This window comes from Pocillopora damicornis, chromosome 10 (assembly GCF_964200805.1).
Source record: "Pocillopora damicornis chromosome 10, jaPocDami1.2, whole genome shotgun sequence".
NCBI lineage: Eukaryota > Metazoa > Cnidaria > Anthozoa > Scleractinia > Pocilloporidae > Pocillopora > Pocillopora damicornis.
In genome coordinates, this window is record NC_142679.1 from 20,537,660 (window position 1) to 20,562,794 (window position 25,135).

The following is a 25,135-nucleotide window of genomic DNA, read 5'->3' on the forward strand; positions in this document are numbered from 1 at the left end:
AATCATGAATTATAGATTATAAGTATTTCAACTGAGAGTCAATGACGCTCTGCTTACGTACAGAGGAAGGCAAATATAAGAAAGCTGATATGCAACAAGAAAACTAAGGAGCTCCACCTGGACAAGATAAAACGGCTAATTTTAGTATGGCTGTTTTATGGCTGACCCAGTCTGTGATTGTTACTCTTAACATCCTTTTGGGAATCCTGATTGTCCTGGCAAACAAAGATTTTTGTGGAAGCGTTTTTGAAACTCGAGTCGGTGAGTAAATACTTCAACAAAAAAAACAAAACAAAACAAAAACGGAAAAAAGAGAAAAAGAGATTCTTATACTCTCTTTGTATAGCTACTGGTTACAAGAAAGAACGTTTTTTCGCTTTTCAGACCATGCCTTGGTAGGTCATGTTATCCAGACCAATGTTGTTGTGGACGAGTTTGAATGCCAGTTAAAATGTATGGGAAATAACAGCTGTAAGTCGATCAATGTTCATCGCGGTGACAGCAATGGAAAACGTAGCTGTGAGTTGAATAATAAAACACGGCAGATGAAGCCAGGTCATTTTAAAAAGAAGAAAGGATCTTCATACTATAGCTCTGTTCAGGTGGGTTTTGGGTTAAGCAGGTTTGTTGATAACTTTCCTATCTTATTTACTGCCAAGAACAATGTTTCGGAACTACTGCTATATACTCTGAATACTGGTTACGAGAAAACAAGCTTTGTTTACTCTGAACAACTATCGATGGCAGAACGGGAAGAAAAAAGTTCACCTTTCTGTTTTACTAATCAGGCCTCCTGCATGGATGTTTCTCGCGGGCGAAAACAAACAACGAAAAGCGGCCAGTGTCATCCAGGATACAAAGGAAAACATTGTGAAACACGTAAGTAGTGAGACTGTTCTAGAAAAGTTGTACTTTAGACGTTGCCAAACGAAATACATCACTACAAGTGCTACGAGGATGGTATAAATATTCAATTGGGGACTCCGATCCTTTCAATGCCCATTTTTGAAGATAAGTGTAGACAGTTCTGTTCAAGTTTGCGTATAGGTTTTTCCCCTATTCTAAACGTCTTAACTAGTGAGTGAAGATTAGTAAATCCATCAAGATTGAAGCTCATTTCCTTTTTCAGCTACCAGAGGCTTATATTTCAATCAGCCTGGTCATTCCTGTAAGGACATAATTTGGCAATTGAGCCTGAACCGTAACACTAAAAAATGAAATATATTTAAATTCGCAGCTGCGTTGTCCTGCAAGCACATTTTGGAAGCTGGAGACTCTAAAGGAGATGGGGAGTACTGGATCGTCCCTGAAAAAAAAGGAGGTTCTTCAAAAGTATTTTGTGACATGACAACTGACGGAGGTAAGCACTGTTAATAACTCGTTTCTGCAATTTTGGCTGTGTGTAGACGAGCAAGGCTGCAGAGGCAAACCTTGCAGCCTTGTGTTTGAACCTGAGGGGGAAAAAATATTGAAAAATAATTAAAACATTCAAAGAATGCTACAGACAAACGAAAACATCTGTTTTAAGGGAGGAGTTTAGGGTGTGGCCCACATTTCAAGTGAAAGTTCCCAAAGGCTAGAGCCGAACAAGTAGGATTTTTTACAGAATCTTTTAGAGAAGTAAGAGCTGAAATACAGAAAAAAAACACCAGCTTAAGGTTAAAGCAAGGTTTTTATCTGGAGCCACTGAGGTGATGACAAACTAACAAAACCTTATCTTATATTAAAGTTCACACGGCAACCAGGTGGACAATCAGACATAGTTTGAAGCTACACTGGTTTGCAGATTTAATGAATGTAACCGAAGAAGTTACAATTCATAGACCCAACGTTTCGACACTCCTGTCTAGTGCCTTCATCAGGGGTGATCTAAACGCTGCAACAAGAGGTCCTTTTATATGATCACTAATTAGCGGCCTTTTTTCTGACGAGGTGTAAATAGGCGTCAGGAAGCAGACCGCCATCGTCACGATGTAAGGGAGCGTGGGCGGAGTTAATGTGCCAAGCCTCCAAACAAAGGCGCTGGTGGTAACGCCGATTAGTAGTGATAATTTTAGAATTATCCCACCCAATTGTATGGTTGGTTAGGCAAGTATGCTCCGATAAAGCTGAATTTTCCTTTTTGCAAAGAAAAACCGCTTTTTGGTGCTCTTTTAACCGTGTACCAAACTGGCGTTTGGTCTGTCCGATGTATTCGTTATCACAGTCATTGCAAGGAATAGAATAAATGGCGTCGGTTCGTTGTTCTTTCGTAACAGGATCCTTAGGTTTGGCGAAAATATGCCCCAAAGTCTGAAAAGGTTTTTGAGCAACTTTAACGTTGTGGCTATTCAAAATTCTCTTGATGGGTTCAGTAACACCCTGTATGTAAGGAATAACAGCAAAACCAGTCGCTGGTTCCCTTTCATCAAGAGCGTTACTATTTGTAACTGGTTTTTGGCAGTTACGGAGAAAAGTTTTTGTATAGCCATTTGCCTTTAGGACATTGGAAACATATTTCCTCTCCTCAGCCTTCGAATCGAGTGATGATGGTAGACAATCAGCCCTCCTAAGTAAAGTTTTGGCTACAGACTTTTTATGGCAAATAGGATGGTGAGAATCGAAAGCGAGGTATTTGTCGGTGTGGGTGGGTTTACGGTAGACACTTGTCTCTAAATTACCCTGAACCCCTCTAGACACATTTAAATCAAGAAAGGGCAAATGTCTATCCTTTTCACGTTCAAGGGTGAATTGGATCGACGGCTCTACTGAATTCAAATGCGACAAGAGGCGCTCCGCTTCATTTCCGGATACCGCAGAAATAACATCATCGACATATCGTTTCCAGAAAAAGGGTTTAACCGGTGAAGTGGCTAAGGCCCTTTGTTCCACGTCTTCCATTACCATGTTAGCAATGACAGCAGAAACAGGCGAACCCATAGCTGTACCAAAAACTTGTTGATAGTGTGTGCCGTTATATGTAAATTGCGTGGTTTTGAGGCAAAAAGACAGCAGATGAATAATATCCTCCACAGGCAAAGAAGTTCTTTGTCCTAGGGAAGCATCTTCTCTGAGTCTTTCCTCCGCAACCTTAACGGCAAGATCAACTGGGATTTTAGTGAAGAGCGAAACTCTCTGCTTTGATTAACAACTCCGAAACTTCCTGGGTCGAGGAGTTTTGCATTTCGAAAGAACTGACGACGACAACTCGACGACGATCGTAGGCATTTGGTAAGAGCAGAAGTAAGTAGCGTACTCAGGCGTGCTAAACCTCCTCCCAAAAACATTCAAAAGGATGTTTTCAATGCGCTTATAACTCTCAAAAAGGATCCGGACAGGCTCGTATTATCTGCTGACAAGGGTAATTGTGTTGTGGTTATGGACAAACAGCAATATCACGACAAAGCTTTGTCTCTGCTCAATGACAAGAGTACGTATGCTGTCTTAAACTCTGATCCTACCAGTAAAACTCAAAGAAAGTTAAACAAAATGTTGCTTGATTTGAAAAAAGCTGGCAGAATTAGTGACTCTACGTACAAAATGTTATACAGTAGTGACGGCTTATGTCCACGTTTTTATGGCTTACCTAAAATTCATAAACCGGGAATTCCTTTGAGACCCATTGTCTCTTTTGTTAATTCTCCGACTTATGCAATTTCTGGTTATCTTGCGAGAATTTTGTCGCCTGTTGTTGGGAATACTGATTACACTGTCAAAAAAAATTCCTGCGAATTTACGGATTTCATAAGAGATAAAACTCTTGACGCTTGTGAAGAATTAGTATCTTTCGACGTTGTTTCGCTCTTCACTAAAATCCCAGTTGATCTTGCCGTTAAGGTTGCGGAGGAAAGACTCAGAGAAGATGCTTCCCTAGGACAAAGAACTTCTTTGCCTGTGGAGGATATTATTCATCTGCTGTCTTTTTGCCTCAAAACCACGCAATTTACATATAACGGCACACACTATCAACAAGTTTTTGGTACAGCTATGGGTTCGCCTGTTTCTGCTGTCATTGCTAACATGGTAATGGAAGACGTGGAACAAAGGGCCTTAGCCACTTCACCGGTTAAACCCTTTTTCTGGAAACGATATGTCGATGATGTTATTTCTGCGGTATCCGGAAATGAAGCGGAGCGCCTCTTGTCGCATTTGAATTCAGTAGAGCCGTCGATCCAATTCACCCTTGAACGTGAAAAGGATAGACATTTGCCCTTTCTTGATTTAAATGTGTCTAGAGGGGTTCAGGGTAATTTAGAGACAAGTGTCTACCGTAAACCCACCCACACCGACAAATACCTCGCTTTCGATTCTCACCATCCTATTTGCCATAAAAAGTCTGTAGCCAAAACTTTACTTAGGAGGGCTGATTGTCTACCATCATCACTCGATTCGAAGGCTGAGGAGAGGAAATATGTTTCCAATGTCCTAAAGGCAAATGGCTATACAAAAACTTTTCTCCGTAACTGCCAAAAACCAGTTACAAATAGTAACGCTCTTGATGAAAGGGAACCAGCGACTGGTTTTGCTGTTATTCCTTACATACAGGGTGTTACTGAACCCATCAAGAGAATTTTGAATAGCCACAACGTTAAAGTTGCTCAAAAACCTTTTCAGACTTTGGGGCATATTTTCGCCAAACCTAAGGATCCTGTTACGAAAGAACAACGAACCGACGCCATTTATTCTATTCCTTGCAATGACTGTGATAACGAATACATCGGACAGACCAAACGCCAGTTTGGTACACGGTTAAAAGAGCACCAAAAAGCGGTTTTTCTTTGCAAAAAGGAAAATTCAGCTTTATCGGAGCATACTTGCCTAACCAACCATACAATTGGGTGGGATAATTCTAAAATTATCACTACTAATCGGCGTTACCACCAGCGCCTTTGTTTGGAGGCTTGGCACATTAACTCCGCCCACGCTCCCTTACATCGTGACGATGGCGGTCTGCTTCCTGACGCCTATTTACACCTCGTCAGAAAAAAGGCCGCTAATTAGTGATCATATAAAAGGACCTCTTGTTGCAGCGTTTAGATCACCCCTGATGAAGGCACTAGACAGGAGTGTCGAAACGTTGGGTCTATGAATTGTAACTTCTTCGGTTAAAACCTTATCTTCTTTAAATGGATCAAGTCGGTAGGTGGGAAGAATAAGCGACAATACCTTTGCGCCGTGGCGCAAAGGCATAACTAGAAGTCGCCCATTTTTATTATAAGAACAACAGACTTGTTTCTGGTCTCCCAAGAAGTGCGATTCACATTTTCTTTTTTAATTTCTGGCAGGAGGCTGGCTCCTAATCTATAACGTTATTGCTGGGGGAGTTGCCCCCCCCACCAATTTGAATATTGAAAAGACATATGCAGGAGTCAGTCGTTACGGCAACAACAGAATGGTTCTCTCTCCTGACGGTATGCGAGAGCTGAGATCCCGCATATCTTTCAATCAGCTGAGATTCCACTGCCATAAACAGCGACATGGACGAACGTTTCATGTCAAAACGGCCGCGAACAGCTCTGGTGAAGCTGTAGCCAGGTTCTTTGCCGGTGATACCGACGTTTTTCCCAAAGCCTGTGGCTCATTTGAGAAACTGAAGGGAGACAACTCATTCCTTGCAAGTGATTGCACAATTTGGGGCAAGGAAAACGACAAGTATCGTGTTGGAAAATGGGGACATCAAGGGTATACGGAGCTGTATATATTCTCAGCATTCATTTCAGGTTACTATCATTGGGCCACGTCGCCAGGCCATGACAGATGGGAATGTGATGACATGGCGAATGATTTGTCGCGCGGTGACTTTTGGAAGATTTATGTCCGTTAATTAATGCAACGCTTTGTAAATCGCTAATGGATACTCCCGTAAATGGAGTTGAAGGAGGAAACGAACATACGTTAGGATTAGAGCATCTTGAACCTTTAGCATGAGATTTTTGCATCTGTCGAAAATCCGTTCTTTATCCTTAAATGGTGACGTCCTCATATTTAATGTACAAGTCATCTTTTGATAAACGATTTCATTTTAAAGATCTTTGTATCAACTTATCCACCTAGGCAAAACAAAACTTTAATGTAATATCTTAGTAACAGCGTATCTAAAGGCACTCTCGGGAATTGGTACTTTTTGCGTGTCTGAAACGTTTGTTTTCAACTTGTATGTGTTGTTATGGATAGGAAGAATCGCAATATACCGTAAACATATTACTCAAGATGTCCGGGGCGTGAACTTTATTCAGCCCATACTCTTTGCTTGTTTTGCTGTTATAACAATGATTCGGCATACTATAACACATTTTGTATCGATCATTGACCAATCAGGGATGAGATTTTTTGTTGTGAATATAATATAACAACTTATCAGTCCAATTAGCCCTCCATGCGACTCCTGATAAGATCATTCAACCTTTTATTATTGTAAATAGATGTATTCTTATATGTCTTGTAGAGAATGTTGTTGTTTATCGTGGACTTTCAGATAAATTAACGCCAAGAAGTACACTAAATATGTAAAAAGCAAGAAACGTTAGGTAGACATGAATCGATAGGAGTTAGAGTTTAGAGCACTCATTGCAGTTGCTATTTTCCGAAGTAAATTTAAGCTTAACAGATTTCAGTGCTATGTATAATTCCCTTTCAGCCTTGGCATCATGAAACCAACATTTGGTTCAAAGTTACCTCCATCAGGAAGGATTTGCTTAGCTTGTTATTATTTATTTTTAACTTTGTCTCAATTTGTTGGTTTTTTTTCCTCTGAAAGCGGATCCCTAGACTTGGGAATAAACACGAAACATAGCTGACAGTTTCCATTTTTGTTTTAATTTTTACTCACACATTATTATTATGGCATTGAAAGCGAAGGCGTAAATCAACAATAATGAACCATTTTTAGGACTTTCCCACATGCTAACGTATGGCGGGATTTGGATCAATTTTAAAGGAAATTATTATTTTTTTCAATTGCCCCCTCCCTCCCCTCTCCTTACTTTTGACTGTTGCTCACCCCGTTGGTGTGATTTATTTCTTGTCCCAGCTTTTATTTCTGTGAAAATTAAAGATGGCAGCTGAGATTTTTACTGAGAAGACACAGAGCACTCGTTCCCAATATTACGCCTGCTCTGTCGGCTCGAGAATTAGAAGAAGCTTTTTCTTTTCATTTTTTCCTTTACAAATTTTATTTCCATTGAGTTGCCAAGAAGCCTCCCATTACATAACTTGGTTAATCGAGATTGATAATTGATGTTACCTAAACAGCTAAGGCATCACAAAAATTAAAAGACATCAATTTTGCAACACTTAACAAAGTTTAGTGGGCAAATATTATGTTAGGGGACTATATATGATAAACAAAATGATACATGGTTGCTTGTAGATATGAATTTCTCTTCTCGTGTTCAACTCGACATCCGTCACTACGCGCGTCCATGTATTATTCTCTATTTCTTTGCTTTCCTCAAAATTTCGGTTCTTTGCAAAATCGTGCGTAGATGTCATTATTAGTCAAAGCGTCTATAACTGTCACGAATAATAAGATTACTCTTGCCCAAACGATCACCACATGCGATAAAAAATATAACCAACTTGTTAAATTGACAATATTGAGTGGTTGATACCAGGAGCAAAATTCACCTGCTTTTCTTATTGAAGATATCACTTTTTTAGCTTTTTTCTTTGACAGACTTCAAATAAGGGTTTTTCTTACATTTGTGGCGTAGAAAGTCGGCTCACATTTAGGACTCGAACAGAATCTGAGAAGTACATGATCAAGTTCGAACTTCTTCGAGGCCTCGGTTTTCAGAGCCTCTTTTTTCTGCAATTAATTTGACTGTTACATAAAAAATCCAGATAATATATATGGCACATATTCTCGGTATCCTACACGACAAATTAAAATAATCTATCGTTTTCTAACGAACCATGAGGAAGAAAGGCGGTTTTTTTCTTATTCCAGGTGCACTTTATAATCAAGGTTCTGTCTACACATACGCTTTACACTTAAGAGGTGTTAAAAAAAAAAAAGATTGGTTTTTAAGGTGCACAGGAAGTTTCCAACTTTGGAACAAAAATATAAACTTCAAAATACAGCTAGTGATGAGAGCTGAAACCGCCGAAGAACTCAACAAGACGAAACAGACATGTATTCGTCTTTTTTACGCACCAATACATAAAGGAAGAAATCTCCTTTTAATATTTCATTTCAAGCGGGATCTTATTTGCCTTAACTAATTGCACGTGTGAGAAGGGAATCAGGAGACCGCCAAGGTTACCATTCTCCTAAGAATTTAACCCAACTTAATATTTGTCCCACGCTCTGGGAAATTAAATAGAGAGTATTCATAATATTATTTACTCGAAAAATGAGCTGAAAATTCACAATGCGTCAATCTAGATAATGTCTTATCCCTCAGTTTTGACCCTAAAGAGTTAAAGAGATCACTCATAATGTACTGATATGTTTTTTTTTTAATGCAAAAGACAGGAGACGGAGGTACGCAGACGGAGATCAGCGTGTGCTATATTTATTCACGTAAGAATCCCTTTTTACGCGTTGACGTGTTCAATAGACTATGTACTTAACCACAAGTTAATCAGATTTTACTCATCTGGTTAAAGCGTGAAGCGCATAGGATCATTACCACGTGTCTCTTAAACCCGTCTAATTTATTGTGATTTTAAATGGGACGAGAAGGGTTTTGCTAATTTTTGTTCTCCTGTGATTGGTTTCGTGTTTGAATTAGTTTTATTTCATTTTTGTCTTGGAGGAGCACTTAAGCTCCAGATGATTTGAAAATTTACATCATTCAACATATTGTGCTACAGCTCGACTATTCAACCATAACGAGCAATTTCACCATACAGATGTGTTTTCGGAAGGTCGCTTTAAAATTTAGAAGGTATTTGTAATAGTTTTATTTCATAATTTTTGGTTTTTGGTTTTAAAAATTGGTGCTTCTCCCACAGTTTTATTAAGCAAGGCGGCGATTCCGTCCCAAATTTACATTTTATTATCCTTTCTCTAAGAAGGTTGAGCTGAAGAGAGATTGTCTTATTCAAAACTAAAAAGGAAAGAAAACAAGAACAACAACAACGAATTCAGGTTGGTTTGCCTGAATTACCATCGCTTGCCACATTGAAAAAGTTATCTTGCGTGTTTTAGGGTGGAAATTGTTTGGAAAAGAACTCGCTGGTGACCACGTACGTCAAGGCTTGATGTACGCGGTCACCAGCGCTTGATGTTCTTTTTTACCAGAATCAGCCCTCCTTCAGACTTTTTTTCACAAAGAGCACCAAAAAAGCGCACACGTATTCAGCTTTGAGGAAACATTCAAAGTGTGAAAATCTACTTTGCTGATCTGCAAAATATATGCCAAGAATGCGAGTGAGGAAAAATTATTCGTGAGTTAAACAGCACAATTTGATTACGACACTAATTATCAGCTTTGCTGAAGACGATATCATTGAAAAAATATATCTTCGTCTGATATATTCTGAAATAAGTTTCCATGATTCGATCACATGTTGTTCAAACAGGCCGTCTGCTGTGATTTTTTCTGGACACCCATTTCTAGTCAAGAGCGTATGTTTCTAAAGAAACTGTAGAACAGCGTCGGTGTGGCGGTGTGGTACCGTGTTCAATTGAAAGCCTTTATCTGTGATCATCCTAACACCTCGAATTCATATACTTTCGAGAGACTTCAGGTTCGAAAGTCTAAATGGACTTCGCAAAATTTCTTTTCATCAGGAAATGCCGTCACGATACAAATAAACTGAGTCGTAACTCTTAATTTTCCAACCCTTCTTTGGAAGATCGGGCGGCGCTCAGGAAGTCTTAGTAAGCGCAGAGACGTATTAAGTTGTCAAAATGGCCGACAAAGACGATACAGTTGTTTTTTGGCGGGCCGACCTCTGTCAATAACAAGTTCTGAAACAGTTTTTCTGATACCCCTTTTCATGTAAAAGTTGAGAAAGATCTCACTTCTACAAACCAACAAATTGTCCGTTGTTCAAACTTCAAATAAGAATTGCGGGTTACTGCGACAAATTTCATCTCCACTGACCACTCCTAGAGTTTCGTGTATTTCAAGTTACTTTTTAATATACCCTAAATCCAAACGCTTGACTACACCACAAGTCGACCCATTGTCTTTGCCTGTAGTGGTGCTACCGAACTTATCTCTAGTTAGATAATTTAGTTTTATGAACTGAGTTGATAATGCAAAAACTTATCCTTTCATTCATCACCTTGGGAAATAATTGGATCGCACTAATAATTTCACCTGAACCTCCGCAAATGTCATCTATTGCATAAACGTGGTAATTCAGTATTATGAACTGATAACGTAAATTGGCCACCGTATAGAGTTTCAAAGCTGACGTTTCGAGCGTTCGTGTGAGCGAAAGGCTCTGACGAACGCTCTCATTAAACTAATTCATTCGTTTGTTTTTCACGTTACCAAGGTCCCACCAATAGCGTAGCTCCGATTTTTTCTATATAAACCACACACAACCCATAATTCATCGATTCACTCTGATGAAAGGCTAACGTTCGAAACGTCACATTTATAGAATCTCTCTACGGAAGTCAATTTATAAAATCAACCCAGCTAGTAAAACCAAGGATTTTTGTGGCGAGGAAAAAATTAGGAGTCTTAACGTCACTACAGGTGGACCGGTTTGTTTACAAGTACAGCTAAGCGAGTCATCTCCTTCAACAAACTCAACTTAAATTTGCAGATATAAGGTACTTCATTTCAGACCACGGTGTGACTTTTCACAATAAGCTGGAAGGCCTCTTCATTTATCTTGGGTGTGATTCAGTTAATTTAATCAAACTAAGCCCCTTTTAATGTTTCTAAGAGCTAGGGTTTTTTTCTTCATTTGAATCACAATATTTTAAAAGCAGCGGGTTCGTCTATTACAACTAATGAAACATATCATACATGAAAGGTAAATGATAAATGAAAAACTAACCTTACGTCTTAGCTGTACGGGTACTGTTCACATGATTTGAGAAAGTAAAGGCTGTAAAAGTAATTAGGCCTCCACAAAGCTTGAACAAATAACGCAGGTTTTCTTCCTGTCATATTGAAGCCATCGGGTGACAAAAAACAACGAAAATTACGATAAAAAACGAAATTAAACTGAAAAAATTGGATTGCCTTTAAACAAATCAGAGAGGAGAACTTCCTGTCATTTCCGCACTATGATGTATTGTTTCATTTAATTTCGTACTAAAACAGTCTTTCAATAAAGAAAGATGACTTATGATAGATAAAAAGTAATGAAGAATGATGGAGCTCTCTCAATAGATCGAACTCTCAGATCTTTCGTCACCTGTTTTAATGCTTTCAGCGTTGTACAGAGATTGCAACATCCAACAGTTGCCAGGGCCTAAGACTGAATAGAAACCGACGGCAATTCTTAAAGCTCAGTCGAATAAACGTAACTCTCTAATTTCAAATTTCCTTTCCTGCTGTCACAACTGTTTTTAATGAGAACACAGGTACAGCTAATTCAATTTGGCGCTGCGCGCTCACCACAAATTCAGTATTGCCAAACGCCTTCGACAACAGTGACAACAACAATAAAAGGGCAAACTTCAACATGGCGAACCTTAAAGCCTTGGAAAATAACCCAAGAGTTTTTGGGGTTATCTTCCAAAACCTTGTTGTCATGAATATATTACTTTTTTTAATAATCTTTTCTCTCATTTACTGCTCCATTTATTTACTTGTTCATTATTTTTCAGATCAGGAACTCGCACAGACTGAAATTTCATTATGTCAACATCAGCTGCCTTCGCCATAACAGTCGTTTTTTTGATAATAACCTCTGTTAATATCATAGGAAACTCTTTGGTTTGCTGGATCATAAAGAAAAATCGTGATATGAGGTATGTTTTGCCTGTTCCAAGCAGGCTGTAAAATAGAGACTTAAACAGTCCGGACGACAACGCTGAAGAATTTCACAAATGATTGGATGTGTTTACCCTCTGTTACGGCGACACGCCTTAACTTCAGCATATAGAATGCGAGCAGCTTTGAGTCCCGTCGTGGTTTCTGTTCTGCGAGCACAGGACGAAATCTCACGTTTCCTCATTTCTTAAACGTGAAAAAAACATCGAGTTTCATGTTTCCGTTACATTTACGTTTTGCGGAAACGTGTTATATCAAGTTTTGGCGATTCTATCAAGTTTCCATCATATTTCCGGAACGGAAATGTCAAGTCATGTTTCCGTCATATTTAAGTCAGGGCGTTTCCGCTGTTGTTCGTTTCCGTTATATTTCTGCAATGGATTTTTAATATCCTCGTTGAATCTTTGCGATGAAAAAAAAAACCGATCATGGTTTTGTGCATGGTTTTTACTATTTTGACGAAATTTAAACGTCAGGAAATTGCACTTATATATCAATGAAATATGATAAATATGGATTTTCAGAACAACTATCGTGAGAAAGTTTGTATATGAATTAGTAACTCCGGCTGCTGCTAATAAAATTGATATTATAACGCAACATGAAATCGCCACTTTACTCTTCTTCATTTCTTGCGTAAAAAACAAATTCCGTGTTCCGTAAGCATGCGCTGACGCAGAGACTGCGCGAAGACTCTATAATCGATATTAAAGGCGCGAGCTCGAGGGTACTCGCGTTACATCTACCCCCGGAAAATTAGTTGTTTTGTTTAGTTAGAACACTTCTGTTTTTAGAGATCCCCGAAAAATCTAGAAAGAACCCACCCTGAATCACGAACGAATATTATTTTGCTGAAAAAGTATGCCTCTTGCGAGGTCCGATTCTTTCTTCGACAAAACGAAAACAAATGACAAAAGGCTAGAATATATCTCGAATATCTTTATCTCTCCACTGCAAAATAAATTTGGGCTTGAAGGAAAAAACAATAGAGAGGGCAGAAAAAAACAGCAAAAGATATATGAATAAAAAATAAAAACAGACAAACACACGCCCTCTTGCGATCAATGCAATCCTGAGCTGAATTTCACCTGAATTTACGTATTTTCTCTTTCATTATTTCTACAGAACTCCCATAAATTATCTTATTGTTAATCTGGCGATATCAGACATCATGTACGCGGTGTTCATGATACCCAAAAATATCATGACGCTAACTGGTGCCATCCATCCAGACGGTATGATCGGTCTATGTTTATGCAAATTTGTTACAAATGGAAACATTGCATGGATTGGAGGAGTGTCTTCGATAATCACACTGGTCGCTGTCGCATTTGAACGATATTATGCTGTTGTTTATCCCTTCAATAGCGAAAGAAACGTCACTACACAAAAACTTAGGGTAAGTTATCAATAACTGAGTCTACACATACATAGCATTTCAGAATGAATGCAATCCGCCGCTTTGTGGCACTTATAAGAATTTGAGTCTTGTGTTTAATACAGTTGATAGTACTATTGACGTTGGGTATGAGAACTGATTGACTGTTATCAATTCTACACCCTCCTCCCTTTCCCCAACCCCCACACCCTCCCCCTTCCCTTCCCCCACACCCTCCCCCCCATCCCCACCCCCGCCCCCCCCTCTCCACCCACGCTTCACTCGAGCCGTATATACAGGTAAATATCGGCAGTGCTCTTTTCGTATAGGCAATCTATCTTCACTTAATACGCAAAAATTTAATTCAAGACGACAAAAAAAAGAGATATTTCCTTTGGTCGCAAGTAAATGATTTACCCCAGCCCTCTACATACCCTCAATTAAATATTAACAGTTTTAATTTGCCGGGTTCATTTCTCTTATCGAAGTCGAAATTGAAGGGGTTTCATTGACCAGGAAACTTTATTATATACTATTCAAATCACGTATTCTCTTACCACGTGCACCATTCCTCCTCAGAATAAACTGATTTCAAATCATTGGTCAAATATTTGTAGAGAGGTCAGTAATGGTTACTGGGCCTTTGTTTCAGGTGATTATCCCTTGTGCTTGGCTTTTTTCGACGTTATTCATCTCGCCACTCTTTTTCATAATTGAGGAAGAAGGACGATCTTGTGTGCGAAGCTGGCCCAAGAAGTGGATGTCAAAAGCGTACAACTTCGCATGGTCCACCTTGGTGTTTGTTTCCTTGTTGGTGATGATCGTGCTATACTCCTGGGTTATTTACGCATTGTGCTCCAATACTATCGATGGCAACGAAGCCACCCGCCAACAGCAAGTAAGTATTACTCCAATAGGGCCACTAAAGCATACGAAAAGATTATTCACTGTACAACAATTTTCAATTGTGTCGGTAGTTATTTGGAATTGCTTTACTTCGAAATGTGATTGGTCCAGAAAACTAGCGCCGCTTTCTCAATCAGTCAATTTCAAATCAAAAGCATAGTGACTTGGTCACTCACGTTTCCCGCGCTTTATGCAGTTTGCTTGCTTTTACTCTGAGTGCTCGTTGGCTCCTCGTGATGCTTTCCTTGTTTTGATTGGATGTTGTGATTGCTTTAGTTCTGGTTTTAAAGGATCACTCGAAAAACGTTCTACATACGTCATTCCATATGGTATAAAAAATACACAATCATTAATCAGATGAATTGAAGACGAGTAGTGAGCAATAGAAATCGGGTCAAACATTACTCCCAGGAACGACCGAAAAGAAATATATTAGACCCATTGCAAGGGGTGTGCGACCTACTCACTTTAAAAATAACACCAAAATCAACTCACCTGATAAAAGTACACAAACCTTCGGAAAAGACATGGGTTATCATTTGGTCGATTATCTTGGTAATAAGGCAAATATCGAAACCTCTCCACTGAAAGGGTACGTGCATTTTTGCGATCGAACCATAACAATTTGTAACTAAACCTCGGCAGGTGCTAAGGGTAAAACTATGGAGATCAAAAGATTCGCTTTATTATAAGAGGGTCTGCAGAGAAAGTTTAGAGCTTAAACTCTCTGGTTAAGTCATAATCTAGGATAAAATACGCGCCGTATTTTAATCGTTTTAAAAATCCTTCCATCTTACCGTGGTTGTTGCTAAGGTTTCAATGGTGAGCCCGCGCAAATAAGTCAGTGACCTATAAGCGAACGTCTTTTAGCTCTGTCATCGCAAACGCAATGTAAAAACAAAACCAATGCAATTCCAGACGCCTCATCTCTAAATCACATTATTGCCATGGCGTAAGAGGGCTTGGTATCTTCTGATTTGCAGGGTGTGATGAGAGTTCGTAAGCGGGTCACCTTGATGGTCATCATCGTCAGTGTCATCTTTGGAATCTGTTGGGCAACACTACAAGTTTGTTTTACCTTAATGGATGTTGCTTCCGTATCCATCAGCCCTCTTCCCTTTGACGTAGCTTTCACCATGGTCCTGTTCAACTCTGCTATTAATCCTTTTGTTTATGCCTTGCTAAACCAGCAGTTCAAGGAGAAGATGAAGGGCATGATCTGTGGCAACCATTCATTGTCCAGGATTCAGCCCTCGAATAAAACAGAGGGAAAAGTAAATACTGACAACACCACTAACACGAGCAAAACAAGCGAATCCAAATTCAAAGACTGATTCGAAGTGGACCTTTTATGTAAAGGAATATCCTTGAGACTCGAAAAAGGGTCCTTTTCATGGCATGGCATGGTCCCCTGAAAAGAGGACTGATTCATAATGGAGCTGTCATCTAGAAGAACGTCGTTAGGACTGGAAAAGAGTCCCTTGAATAGAGGTGAAACCTGAATAAATATGACAGCACTAGGGATAAATTTTCTTCCCTTTCAATAGAATAGTAGGGTGAAAAGTGATCAGAGTCTTTAATATAATATTTCAGATCGGATACGAATATACTACACGCGCAGCGCGAAAAAAACGCAGTTATCGCTCTAGTATTGCATAGATATCTTCCATAACAGAATATAAGTTGCTAGAAAAAATATTGCCTTGGTGACACCTCAATAAATGTAACAGCAATAGGGGTAAAGTGTATATCCTTCAATGGCCTGGTCCTCAGAAAAGAGGATCGAGTCTTAGTGGAGCTCTCATCAAAGAGAAATAAATGACAGAAATGATAACCAAAAAGATCACACCAATCATCACTACCAATTTTAATAATCATTTCTCACATAAAAAGAAATAACACGGGTTGTATCACAGTGCAATCTCGTGAGCCATATGCAGGCTTATTTCAAGTAAGGATTCATTGCAAATACTCAAGAAATCTTGTTCATCTACTTGAACTATTATGAATCTTGTTCTTAACTTTATTATTTAGCGTAAATTTTTTTTCAAATTGTTCTTGTCATTTTTATAATATTCAAAAAAATTTTCCAAACACGATAGATAATGAAATCCAGAAACTGGATATTACCAAAAAGTTTGTAATCACGAAATCACGATATTATAGTGGATTTTATGGCAATTTAAACAATCCTTCAAATAAACCTAACTATGAAACATTTTCATTTTTTTGCTAAGGTCGTTGCCATATTTTCTCAGTAGTGGGAAGGATGAGGATAGAAATAACTAAATGGATTTTAAACAGATGGATTAACACGCTATGTGTCTCTTCATTCGTCTCCATTTTTCTTGGCATTTGCTTTTATCAGCCAGTTTCTTACATCGCTTACTAGATATGTGGCGCCGGCTGAAGGGATCGCAGTCATTTCTGGGGAAGAGTTTGCCCCGTACACCGTCTAAATATTCAGCTAATCTACAATTGCCAGCTTTGTTTGTTGAATCCATTTAATGCTGTTATACAAGTTGAAATTCACTAAGTTCTAGAATAAACAACATTTACTGGAACGCTTTTTCTTATTCTTCCGGTCTGCGACAAGTGAGCGACACTATCATCCGCTAACTCTTTGCTCGGTGGGTTCCTTATATGATGGATTCTGAATGGCGAGGAACGAGAGCAGCATGTTTTCCCTCTCATTTTTTCTCTGAATTGGTGATTTAACAACGCATACACAAACGGATTGACAGTGGAATTGAAAAGAATCAAAATGTCTGCAACTGTTACAACGATTGCTCCAAAGTCGCAGGATATCACGTAAATCATAAAATAGATAAATGAACTCGTCCCCCAGCAGATTCCAAAGATGACACTGACGGTTATCGCAGTTAGAGTCACTCGTTTTCGTACTCTCAGCACACCCTTTAGATCAATAAATATCACATTAACATTAGAAAGTAAATATCGATATCTTATCTCGTGAAATTATATAGTAACTGGGTGAGATGTGGTGTACTAGAAAAACTGATCGAGAGGTTTCGGGTTTAAGTCATGGCGGGGTCGTTCTGTTGTGTACCTAAACAAGACATTCGGGTGAGATGGCACCCGGAGTGTTTCTTCCCACCTCGAATTATGAAAGAGACATGTGCCAGAAAACTGTCATGGAGACTGCGGAAAGGGGTGTATTTGTGGAGGACAAGCCTTAGGGGTTAATCTTAGGAGAAGTGATCACTTCTTGTCGCTTCATGCCGATGAAACCAGGGTAAGTATCGGTAGAAATGATTCGGTTTTATCAACTGGGTTTATAATGTGAACTGACCTCCGTAAAAAGATTCTAAGGCTGACGCATGAGCGTTAGCCTTTCGTCAGTGCGAATCCGATGAAGGGCTAACGCTCGAAACGTCAGCTTTAGGGTGGCCAATTCGCTTTGTCAACTCAGCCGGTAAAACCGGATTACCTTGTAATACCCCACCCCCTACCCTCCACCCCCACCCCTTTCCACCGACGCTGCACCACAGTTCCTTTTAGAACATTAGTAAACCTGGCCGTACCTTTTGTTTGCTGCTGAACTGACTGTCCCCACCACAATTTTTGAACCACAAAAGGTGCACGACTCTGTAGTATAGGCCAATCATTATCAATAAGGGAACAACTGTCAAGACGAGCCAAGCCGTTTCCCGAGCCTTAATAATCCACTCCTCCGGATAGCTTAGAAAGCACTGCTGGCTTTTATCATCAAAGGACCTGACCAAGAACACCGGCAAATTGAAGATTAAAGAGAATATCCACGAAATAGCAATGATCACCTAAAGAAAAATCATAAAGTTTAGCCATTTCATTTTTATCGCTGTCACAACATATGCGCGAGATGTCGAGAGATTAAGCGAAAGAAGCCGCGTACTGATCATATCTGAGCGCGAGCCCGGAAAACAGAGCCGGTAAGTCAAAGAGTTAGAGGTGGATGAAAAACCTGGAAACAAAAAGTGATTTCACGATTTTTAAGTTATTTGGATGGCACTTTTCAAGAGGAGCAAGCTAAGCAGGACATTATTTTTATAGTTTTATATATATTGCGTTAGTTTCAATTTTCTTTTTTAATCATTGTGAATTTTAGCTATGTTTAAGTATAATATAATAAGATATGGCTGGCTTTAGTTTTGTTTTTCTTTTTTAATCAGTATGAATTTTAGCTATGTTTAAGTATCATATAGTAGGATATGGTTGTAAATTGGTAAATTTTTAATTAATAACGTATGATTTTGTATGATTGTAAGCGCCTTGAGCAGAGGATACGACTGCTACATAAATAAAGGTATTATTATTGTTATTATTTTCATGATATTTTTCCCGAAAATTAGGTACCACAATCAATAGAATATAAACTTGCCATAATACACGTAAGGAATAATTTTTTTCCATTTTTGTTTTTTTTTCCTCTGTCATTTTTCTGTTGGTTTTCTTTTCATACCTGCTATGTAACCTCTCTGAGTAGTAACGGACAAAAATAAGAGAACTAATCAAGGGACAGTAATCAAGTTCCACTCAGGTTAACAGGCTAACTACACTGTTAACAGACCTTAAGTCTACGCCTGGTGAGTTTTCCTTTTTTGTTAAATAGATACATGACCGAATAATATCGCTCAACCGAGATGGCAACCAGGGTAACAATCGAGGAAGCGCTTCCAACCCACGCAAGATTTCCACCTGTCACCAATTTGCACAGGAATATCCCTGTCAGCCCGTCAGGGTGGGAGACAGTCAATTTGACAAGAACTTTTGGTGCTATGAACACCGCGTACAAGATGTCTGCTACAGCCAGGTTGACAAGTAGATAATTCAAGGATATTCTGTGGGATTGAAAAAAAAAAAAAGGAAAGAAAAGAAAAAATGAGAATGAAAACAAAACTGAACAACCAACCCGCGGTATCGAGCAATTCCCGTTGAACACAGCGGTCAAACGTCTGCGTATATGCGAATGTTTTGATAAATAGGCGGTGTACTTTCACGCTGTCAGAATCATGTTATCAAATACGAGCAACAAACAACCACACAAGCCAGTAAGGCACGGAGCTTTGGGAAAGGTATAACTATTTTCAGTAAAGCTCAAAACACAATGGTAAATCAACCTAATACCCGTAATTGAATATGCTTTGTGTTCATGAATTCTGAGTTTTCCTTGTAGTACCCCCCCGCCCAGCACCACAGTTTACCTCCCCCCCCGCCCAGCACCACAGTTTACTCCCCTCCCCCCCCGCCCTGCGCCACAGCTTCCTCAGCGGAAACTGGGAAACTGACCCTCCTGACACATAAAAACAGGTCGACGATGAAAATCATCCATTTTGCAAATTTTAGTCAAGAGTACTTAATTCCTATTATTGTTTTTTTAGAGGGCACGGTAACGAATCTCGCAATCTGATTGGTTCTTTACCCGGTCAGTATTTTCCTATCTCTGCCCACGGGCCACGGTAACGCTTTCGTGAGTCGCCGAGTACATCCCAACTTTCGTTGTCATTTTTCATAAATATACCTCGTTTTCCGGCTGGGCAGTATTTTAAAGCAAACAAGTCGGTCACTACCTCAAGCCGATAAATAACTTATGAATCCTCTCTTTTGTCTCTCTCAAATCACTTTGGTTGACAGAAAAATATTGGTTTCAGAATGAATTTGTATAAACAATAGTGTCATTACGTTGGTTGACAAGCGGCCTTAAAACCGTCTGCAATTAATTTTAATCGTTCACAAAAAGTACCCAGAAAGTTGAAACGTGAGGTATTTGGTTGCAGTTAAACTGAACGATGGAACTTTCATCTCTCAAATCACTTTGGTTGACAGAAAAATATTGGTTTCAGAATGAATTTGTATAAACAATAGTGTCATTACGTTGGTTGACAAGCGGCCTAAAAACCGTCTGCAATTAACTTTAATCGTTCACAAAAAGTACCCAGAAAGTTGAAACGTGAGGTATTTGGTTACAGTTAAACTGAACGATGGAACTTTCATTCATTTAATATCTGAATTTTCTCGAGCAATTTGTTCATAGTGAAAGAGCGAGCGAAGTTTTAATTTAAGTTCTACAACAAATATACGCTCGTGGTGAGTCTTTCCAATTCCGTTCAATTTGGACATTTGTACCTTAAATTGCACAACAGAAATTGAAGGAATTTTTTGAGAAAAGGCCGCATTACATTCTCTTGTGTCTCGTTGGAGTGTGCCGTTCGAATTTAGTTTTTGTGAAGGAAAGATCAGAGTTAAACACGCCATTACAGCAAACAAACGAGCAAACTCTCACAACTTCAAAATAAAAAAAATTGAATTTACTCACAATTACTTTCCCCGCCGTTTACTTAATGAACAGAGGTAAATCTTCGTACATGAATGAATGGTCGATGAGAGTGAATAATATTTTCCGTTAGATCATTAACTGATTTTGAAGAAAACATTGTCGTGACAGTCCTTGCCAAACTAGTTCTGTTTGTTTTCAAATGTTCCTACGCTTTTTTTTTTCTTGCGCGCTCTCTAATTGACAGGTGTCAGATTGTGACAGATACTTGTAAAAATAATGTTTCAAAGTTTGTTTGGAAGCCTTTTAAATCACCTTTATCGTTACGGAAATGAAAATGTTTCGCTGAGGCATCTCTCTTAAATTTGCATCACCTCTATTTTAACTACCATTTACCCACTCAAAAATTGTTCAGTCTATGGAAGATCTTGCCGTATTTACGTCCATAAATCATTCGGGTTCTTTCGGAAAGAATTTCGTCAAGTTTAAAAACAATAAATATGTTATTTACCGGCTAAGGGTCGGTCCGTATGGTGAAAAACTGTGACCTCGGTCTTGAAAATGCTGCCCTCGCCCTACGGCCTCGGGCAGTATTTTCAAGACCTCGGTCACAGTTTTTCACTATACGAACCTCCCAGCCGGCAAATAACATATATTTCTCAAACGCCTCTTGTATCCGACATACCTCATATTTCGGTTCTTTTTTATGATCCAGCAAACAAGTGAGTTTCCTATCACATTTGTAACGACTAAAATAAATGATATTGTCGTTACGGCAGCTGAGGTCGATTCAGACATGGTGGAGAGATCGTATTAAGACGCGCTATCTGCAAAAAAGTAAACGGAAGGGAACAAATGAATAGCTAAATATATACCTGATGTTAACTACCAGGTAAGAACCTAAATGCACACGTCAAATAAAAATAAAAATCACACAAAAATGATCAGTGTTTTTAGTATTTGTGTTTATTTTAGGTAAGTTTAGCACAGGCTGAGTTCATAGACTTTGAAAAGACCAACGTGGTTAACTATGGCCAATAGCGGGCGAGTTCCGCTCTAACGTCATTCTCTATACCATGCACCTATGTGACTCTCCTGTGACAAAATTTCTGAATGTCGCTGTGAGATGGGACTGTGGCACGAGGGATTCTTCCCTCGCGAGAAAGTTGAAGCCTCGCGAAACGCTGGCCGGTGAGGGCGCAAATAGATCACCACTGATCACGAGCCAAACCCAGTGCAAACCTTTCGCCGGCGCTACTGAGGATCCGAGTTCAATGATTATAGAAAACTTCATTGGTCCAAAACGCAGTGTAATTGGATCCGTTTCATGGCCTTTCTAAGTATAAATTAGTGGAAATTCCGAATTATGTGATGCAGGACGCGTTCAATTTTGGTCGGTTTCATTTTCACGGTCAGGTTTTGCTTCAAATGTTTCTCAGTTTTAGTTGAGCTGGTGTGTGTTTATTTGCTCTGGCTGCAACTGCAAATCTTACTGTCTCCTCGATATCGAACGAGCGGGTACACAACATTGCGCTGGTTTTTCTGCATGTTTCAGTAAAGTGAATTGTAAAAGGTTTTCAAGTTCCTAGCACGCTCGCTCTTACCTTTTTATAGTGAACTTGTTGTGCGATGATCAGCAAGGCACCTGTTCTGTGTCGATTTAAATGGCTTAGTCCTTTCAAAACCTAAAAAGCCCTCGCCTAATTAAAAATTATAGGTATATCCATATTAATGAGGAAGTTACTTGAACTGGAGACAGATGACTGGTCATGTTTTATGATCTTTCTCTAATATTGGGTATGTTCATTACTTTCCGAGCCGTGGTGTTTGAAATTGAAATTTACCCGATGAATTAGTTTCGGTTATCATCAATATTCTTTGCGTAGTTCATGTTGGTGCAATTAATATTTTCAGATTCGTTTCGAATTGATTATCACGTATGAGAGGCAGACAGAGGCTTGTCTCCAGGAACCATTAAACCATGCTAAAATTTCAGGACAGGTGTCTCAGGCCCAAAGCAGCAAGAATAAGTAGTGAGAGCTAATTGACGCCTGTGCGTCAAACACATTGCAAAATACACTAGGAAGTTACATTTCGCTCAGTTCATCTGGATTAACACCGATATTTGTCTAAGGAAGTTGAGTTTTAAAGGAACCTATATCTTGAGAACGAATATCAAAACCAGAAAATAAGAGACAAGAAATTTTTCAGTGTTCGATCCCAACATCGAACCAGAAACTATTAAATAACAACATGAACATGTTGCCTGTTTCAGTTATTTTTCTCCAATTAAAGCGCATTAGCGAATTCACATCGCTGCTTTTCCCGCAAAGTCGGGGAAACAAGAAATGATCATCATTTCTTGTTTTCCCCCACTTTGCGGGAAAAGGATTCGCTAAGAAAAAAAAATGATAAAAAACCACATCCACGCGCACACAGCCATGCACATAATAATGAAACTCTTATATTCAATACTAGAGAACTTAAGAAATAAGAAAATATGTCTAATTTTGACTAAGCACCTACCAAAGATTTATTTGAAGTTCTTACGGAAAAAAGGAATATTAAACTAAAATTGAATAAATGATTGTTTAATATAACAGATAATATTCTCTCGACCTTGAAATCGCTGCTAAAAATGCTTCTTATAATATTGAGTACTTTTTATCAGAGCGACCTCATAAGTTTTAATGCTACGGTCTGTCTCACGTCTCAACTCCGTTGTATGCGCTCGAAACATTTCTTGCAAAGTCGGGCTAAACCGTTGGCGTGTTCGTCGATGCCTTTGAAGTGAATTTCTTGTTCGTTAATTATCACATGCAGACTATATATATGCTGTAGTACACTGATATTTTCCTTCGTTCTTCTATCTAAGGAATTAGTACTCAGCTAAGGAATTAGTACTCATTCAGGTTGATTCCAAAGAAATAATTGTAATCTCCGTTAAAATTCAGGCGCTGACAACGAAATTTTTTTTTAACAGAGTCAGTTTGTCTTCTTCACTGATATTTTTTTCAGTTTAGGCTTCTTTTCACTCTGTTACTAGAGGGGGGACTCGGCTGAGGGTTGACGATTGATTTTTTGCAATTTTGACGGTTGACAGTGATATTTTAGTGTATTCAACGATTAATGGTTATTTGGGAGATATTTTTCTCTGTCACAACACGTCTCACCGTACGTTTTAGTTGCTTCTCCGTCTCCGGACAAAGTTATGGCAGCTTCGAGTAGAGTTTTTTTGTGGGTAGTTATTATCATTCGTTCTGTCACTCTTTGCAATAAAATTGTCACTCTCTGTAAGACCCGTCGCATTTGGTGATAAAAAACTCGTCAACATCACCATAAACTAGAGCGACAAGTGGCACGGTCAGGAATAAGCTATCGATGCGGAAAGCTAGTTTTGAATAACGAAATATGAATTTAATATTAAAATATTTTCAAACCGTCAGTTTAGGCAGAAATCAAAAGAAATGGCTAAAAAGTGAATAATTTTGACACTGAGAGACTAGTTTACAACTCCAAAGATGCTTTCGAGATCTGAAACTGACAAACTGTTCATAGCACGCCCGCGCGCTAGAAGAGGTTGAAAGAGGTCTGAAAGACTTTTAAGGCGTTTGACGGCTATTATTGAGCTACTCTTTTGATGATCGCCTGTAAAAATTTATCCTTTTTGACGGCTGACGATTAAATGTTTTAGGCAGATTGACGGGTTATGATTAAATTCCACTTCAAGCCGTGACTAGCTAGTGTTTTGTTAATATTATGTTGTAGTTTACTGTTGTCATTAGCAGTCGCGTCCCGCTTCTTCGTACAAAATTACCTTGCCAAATTTTAAGGATCTTAATGCACTTACTAAACTTGATTCCCAAGAAATAATTTCATGCTCTGTGAAAATTTAAGGATTGGCGACATCATTGGTTTCTGTCTGTCCCAATGTTTGTTTTTATCATTGTGATCAGTTGTAGACTGCTGCTCACACTGTTAGTCAACTCTTCACTGGGCAAAGAATGAACAGATATTAACAACCTTCTAACAAACTGTCTTTAAACTGAAGCAGAAATGCAACTTGATTAATTCAACCTCGCACCAAATTAGAATGGAGAAAAAATCAGTCACATGTCATCATATCAATCATTCACAGATGTTTGTAAAAAGCCTACACTGTAAGAGCGCCACCTTACCTTTAAAAATTTAACTCATGGAAAACTACTGAGACAGCGATCATTAATTGAAAGAAATTCCAGATGATAACTCTTGAAAAGTGCGATGCACGTAGAAGTTCCCTCTCGGCATCGTGAAAAGCTTTGACAAATGTCCGTGGTGTTTATTTGAAACATCATGGAAAATTATCGCTTTTTATTTGTCATTGTAGCAGTACGTGACTTTCCTACAGTTTATTGACTCAGATATCCTCATCAATTTGTTCTCGTATCCTGAAAAATGCATCATTTACATGAAATAGTCTAATGCATTTGCCAATATTGGCTGAAGATGCTTGTAATGTGTAAGATTTCTTATCCTGAAAGCAACAAGACCAACGGCTTTAGGAAGTTCAAGATCACTAACCTTCAGTCCGTACACATAATTAGAGAGGGTTTTGAAGTAAACTTTGACGCGCGTGTGCTGTCGAATGCGTATGGTCTGAAACATTACAGATCTTATCTTACCAGCACTTTCTTTTCATTCCAC

General features: G+C 38.9%; 3 protein-coding genes across 12 annotated transcripts; 2 read left to right on the plus strand and 1 right to left on the minus strand.

The window, feature by feature from the left end:
• Nucleotides 1–33: 33 nt before the first annotated feature.
• LOC149039331 (uncharacterized) lies at nt 34–6,777 on the plus strand. The gene is made up of 5 exons (XM_089185330.1): nt 34–261; nt 385–602; nt 789–879; nt 1,238–1,360; nt 5,265–6,777. Exons 1-5 carry the CDS (start codon nt 147–149, stop codon nt 5,801–5,803), a joined length of 1,086 nt encoding a protein of 361 aa, XP_089041456.1. The 5' UTR covers nt 34–146; the 3' UTR covers nt 5,804–6,777.
• A 1,989-nt stretch (nt 6,778–8,766) lies between these two features.
• LOC113664603 (pyroglutamylated RF-amide peptide receptor) lies at nt 8,767–16,396 on the plus strand. 7 transcript variants are annotated; one of them, XM_089185351.1, is made up of 6 exons: nt 8,785–8,870; nt 8,998–9,073; nt 11,726–11,869; nt 13,017–13,290; nt 13,922–14,167; nt 15,159–16,396. In XM_089185351.1, exons 3-6 carry the CDS (start codon nt 11,757–11,759, stop codon nt 15,507–15,509), a joined length of 984 nt encoding a protein of 327 aa, XP_089041477.1. In that variant the 5' UTR covers nt 8,785–8,870; nt 8,998–9,073; nt 11,726–11,756; the 3' UTR covers nt 15,510–16,396. The 7 variants fall into 7 exon arrangements, with proteins under 7 accessions (XP_089041479.1, XP_089041477.1, XP_089041481.1 ...); XM_089185355.1 differs by having other exon boundaries at nt 11,824–11,869; XM_089185352.1 differs by having other exon boundaries at nt 8,786–8,870; nt 9,001–9,073.
• On the minus strand, nt 16,031–25,088 carry LOC113664600 (QRFP-like peptide receptor). 4 transcript variants are annotated; one of them, XM_089185341.1, is made up of 6 exons: nt 24,628–24,750; nt 22,054–22,149; nt 21,135–21,276; nt 18,746–19,016; nt 17,721–17,975; nt 16,031–17,091 (listed from the first exon to the last, which is right to left on the minus strand). In XM_089185341.1, the coding sequence occupies exons 3-6, from the start codon at nt 21,245–21,247 to the stop codon at nt 16,708–16,710; spliced, it is 1,023 nt and encodes a 340-aa protein (XP_089041467.1). In that variant the 5' UTR covers nt 21,248–21,276; nt 22,054–22,149; nt 24,628–24,750; the 3' UTR covers nt 16,031–16,707. The 4 variants fall into 4 exon arrangements, with proteins under 4 accessions (XP_089041467.1, XP_089041469.1, XP_027036025.2 ...); XM_089185343.1 differs by lacking the exons at nt 22,054–22,149; nt 24,628–24,750 and adding an exon at nt 25,013–25,088; XM_027180224.2 differs by lacking the exon at nt 22,054–22,149 and having other exon boundaries at nt 24,628–24,781.
• Between the last annotated feature and the right edge of the window lie 47 nt (nt 25,089–25,135).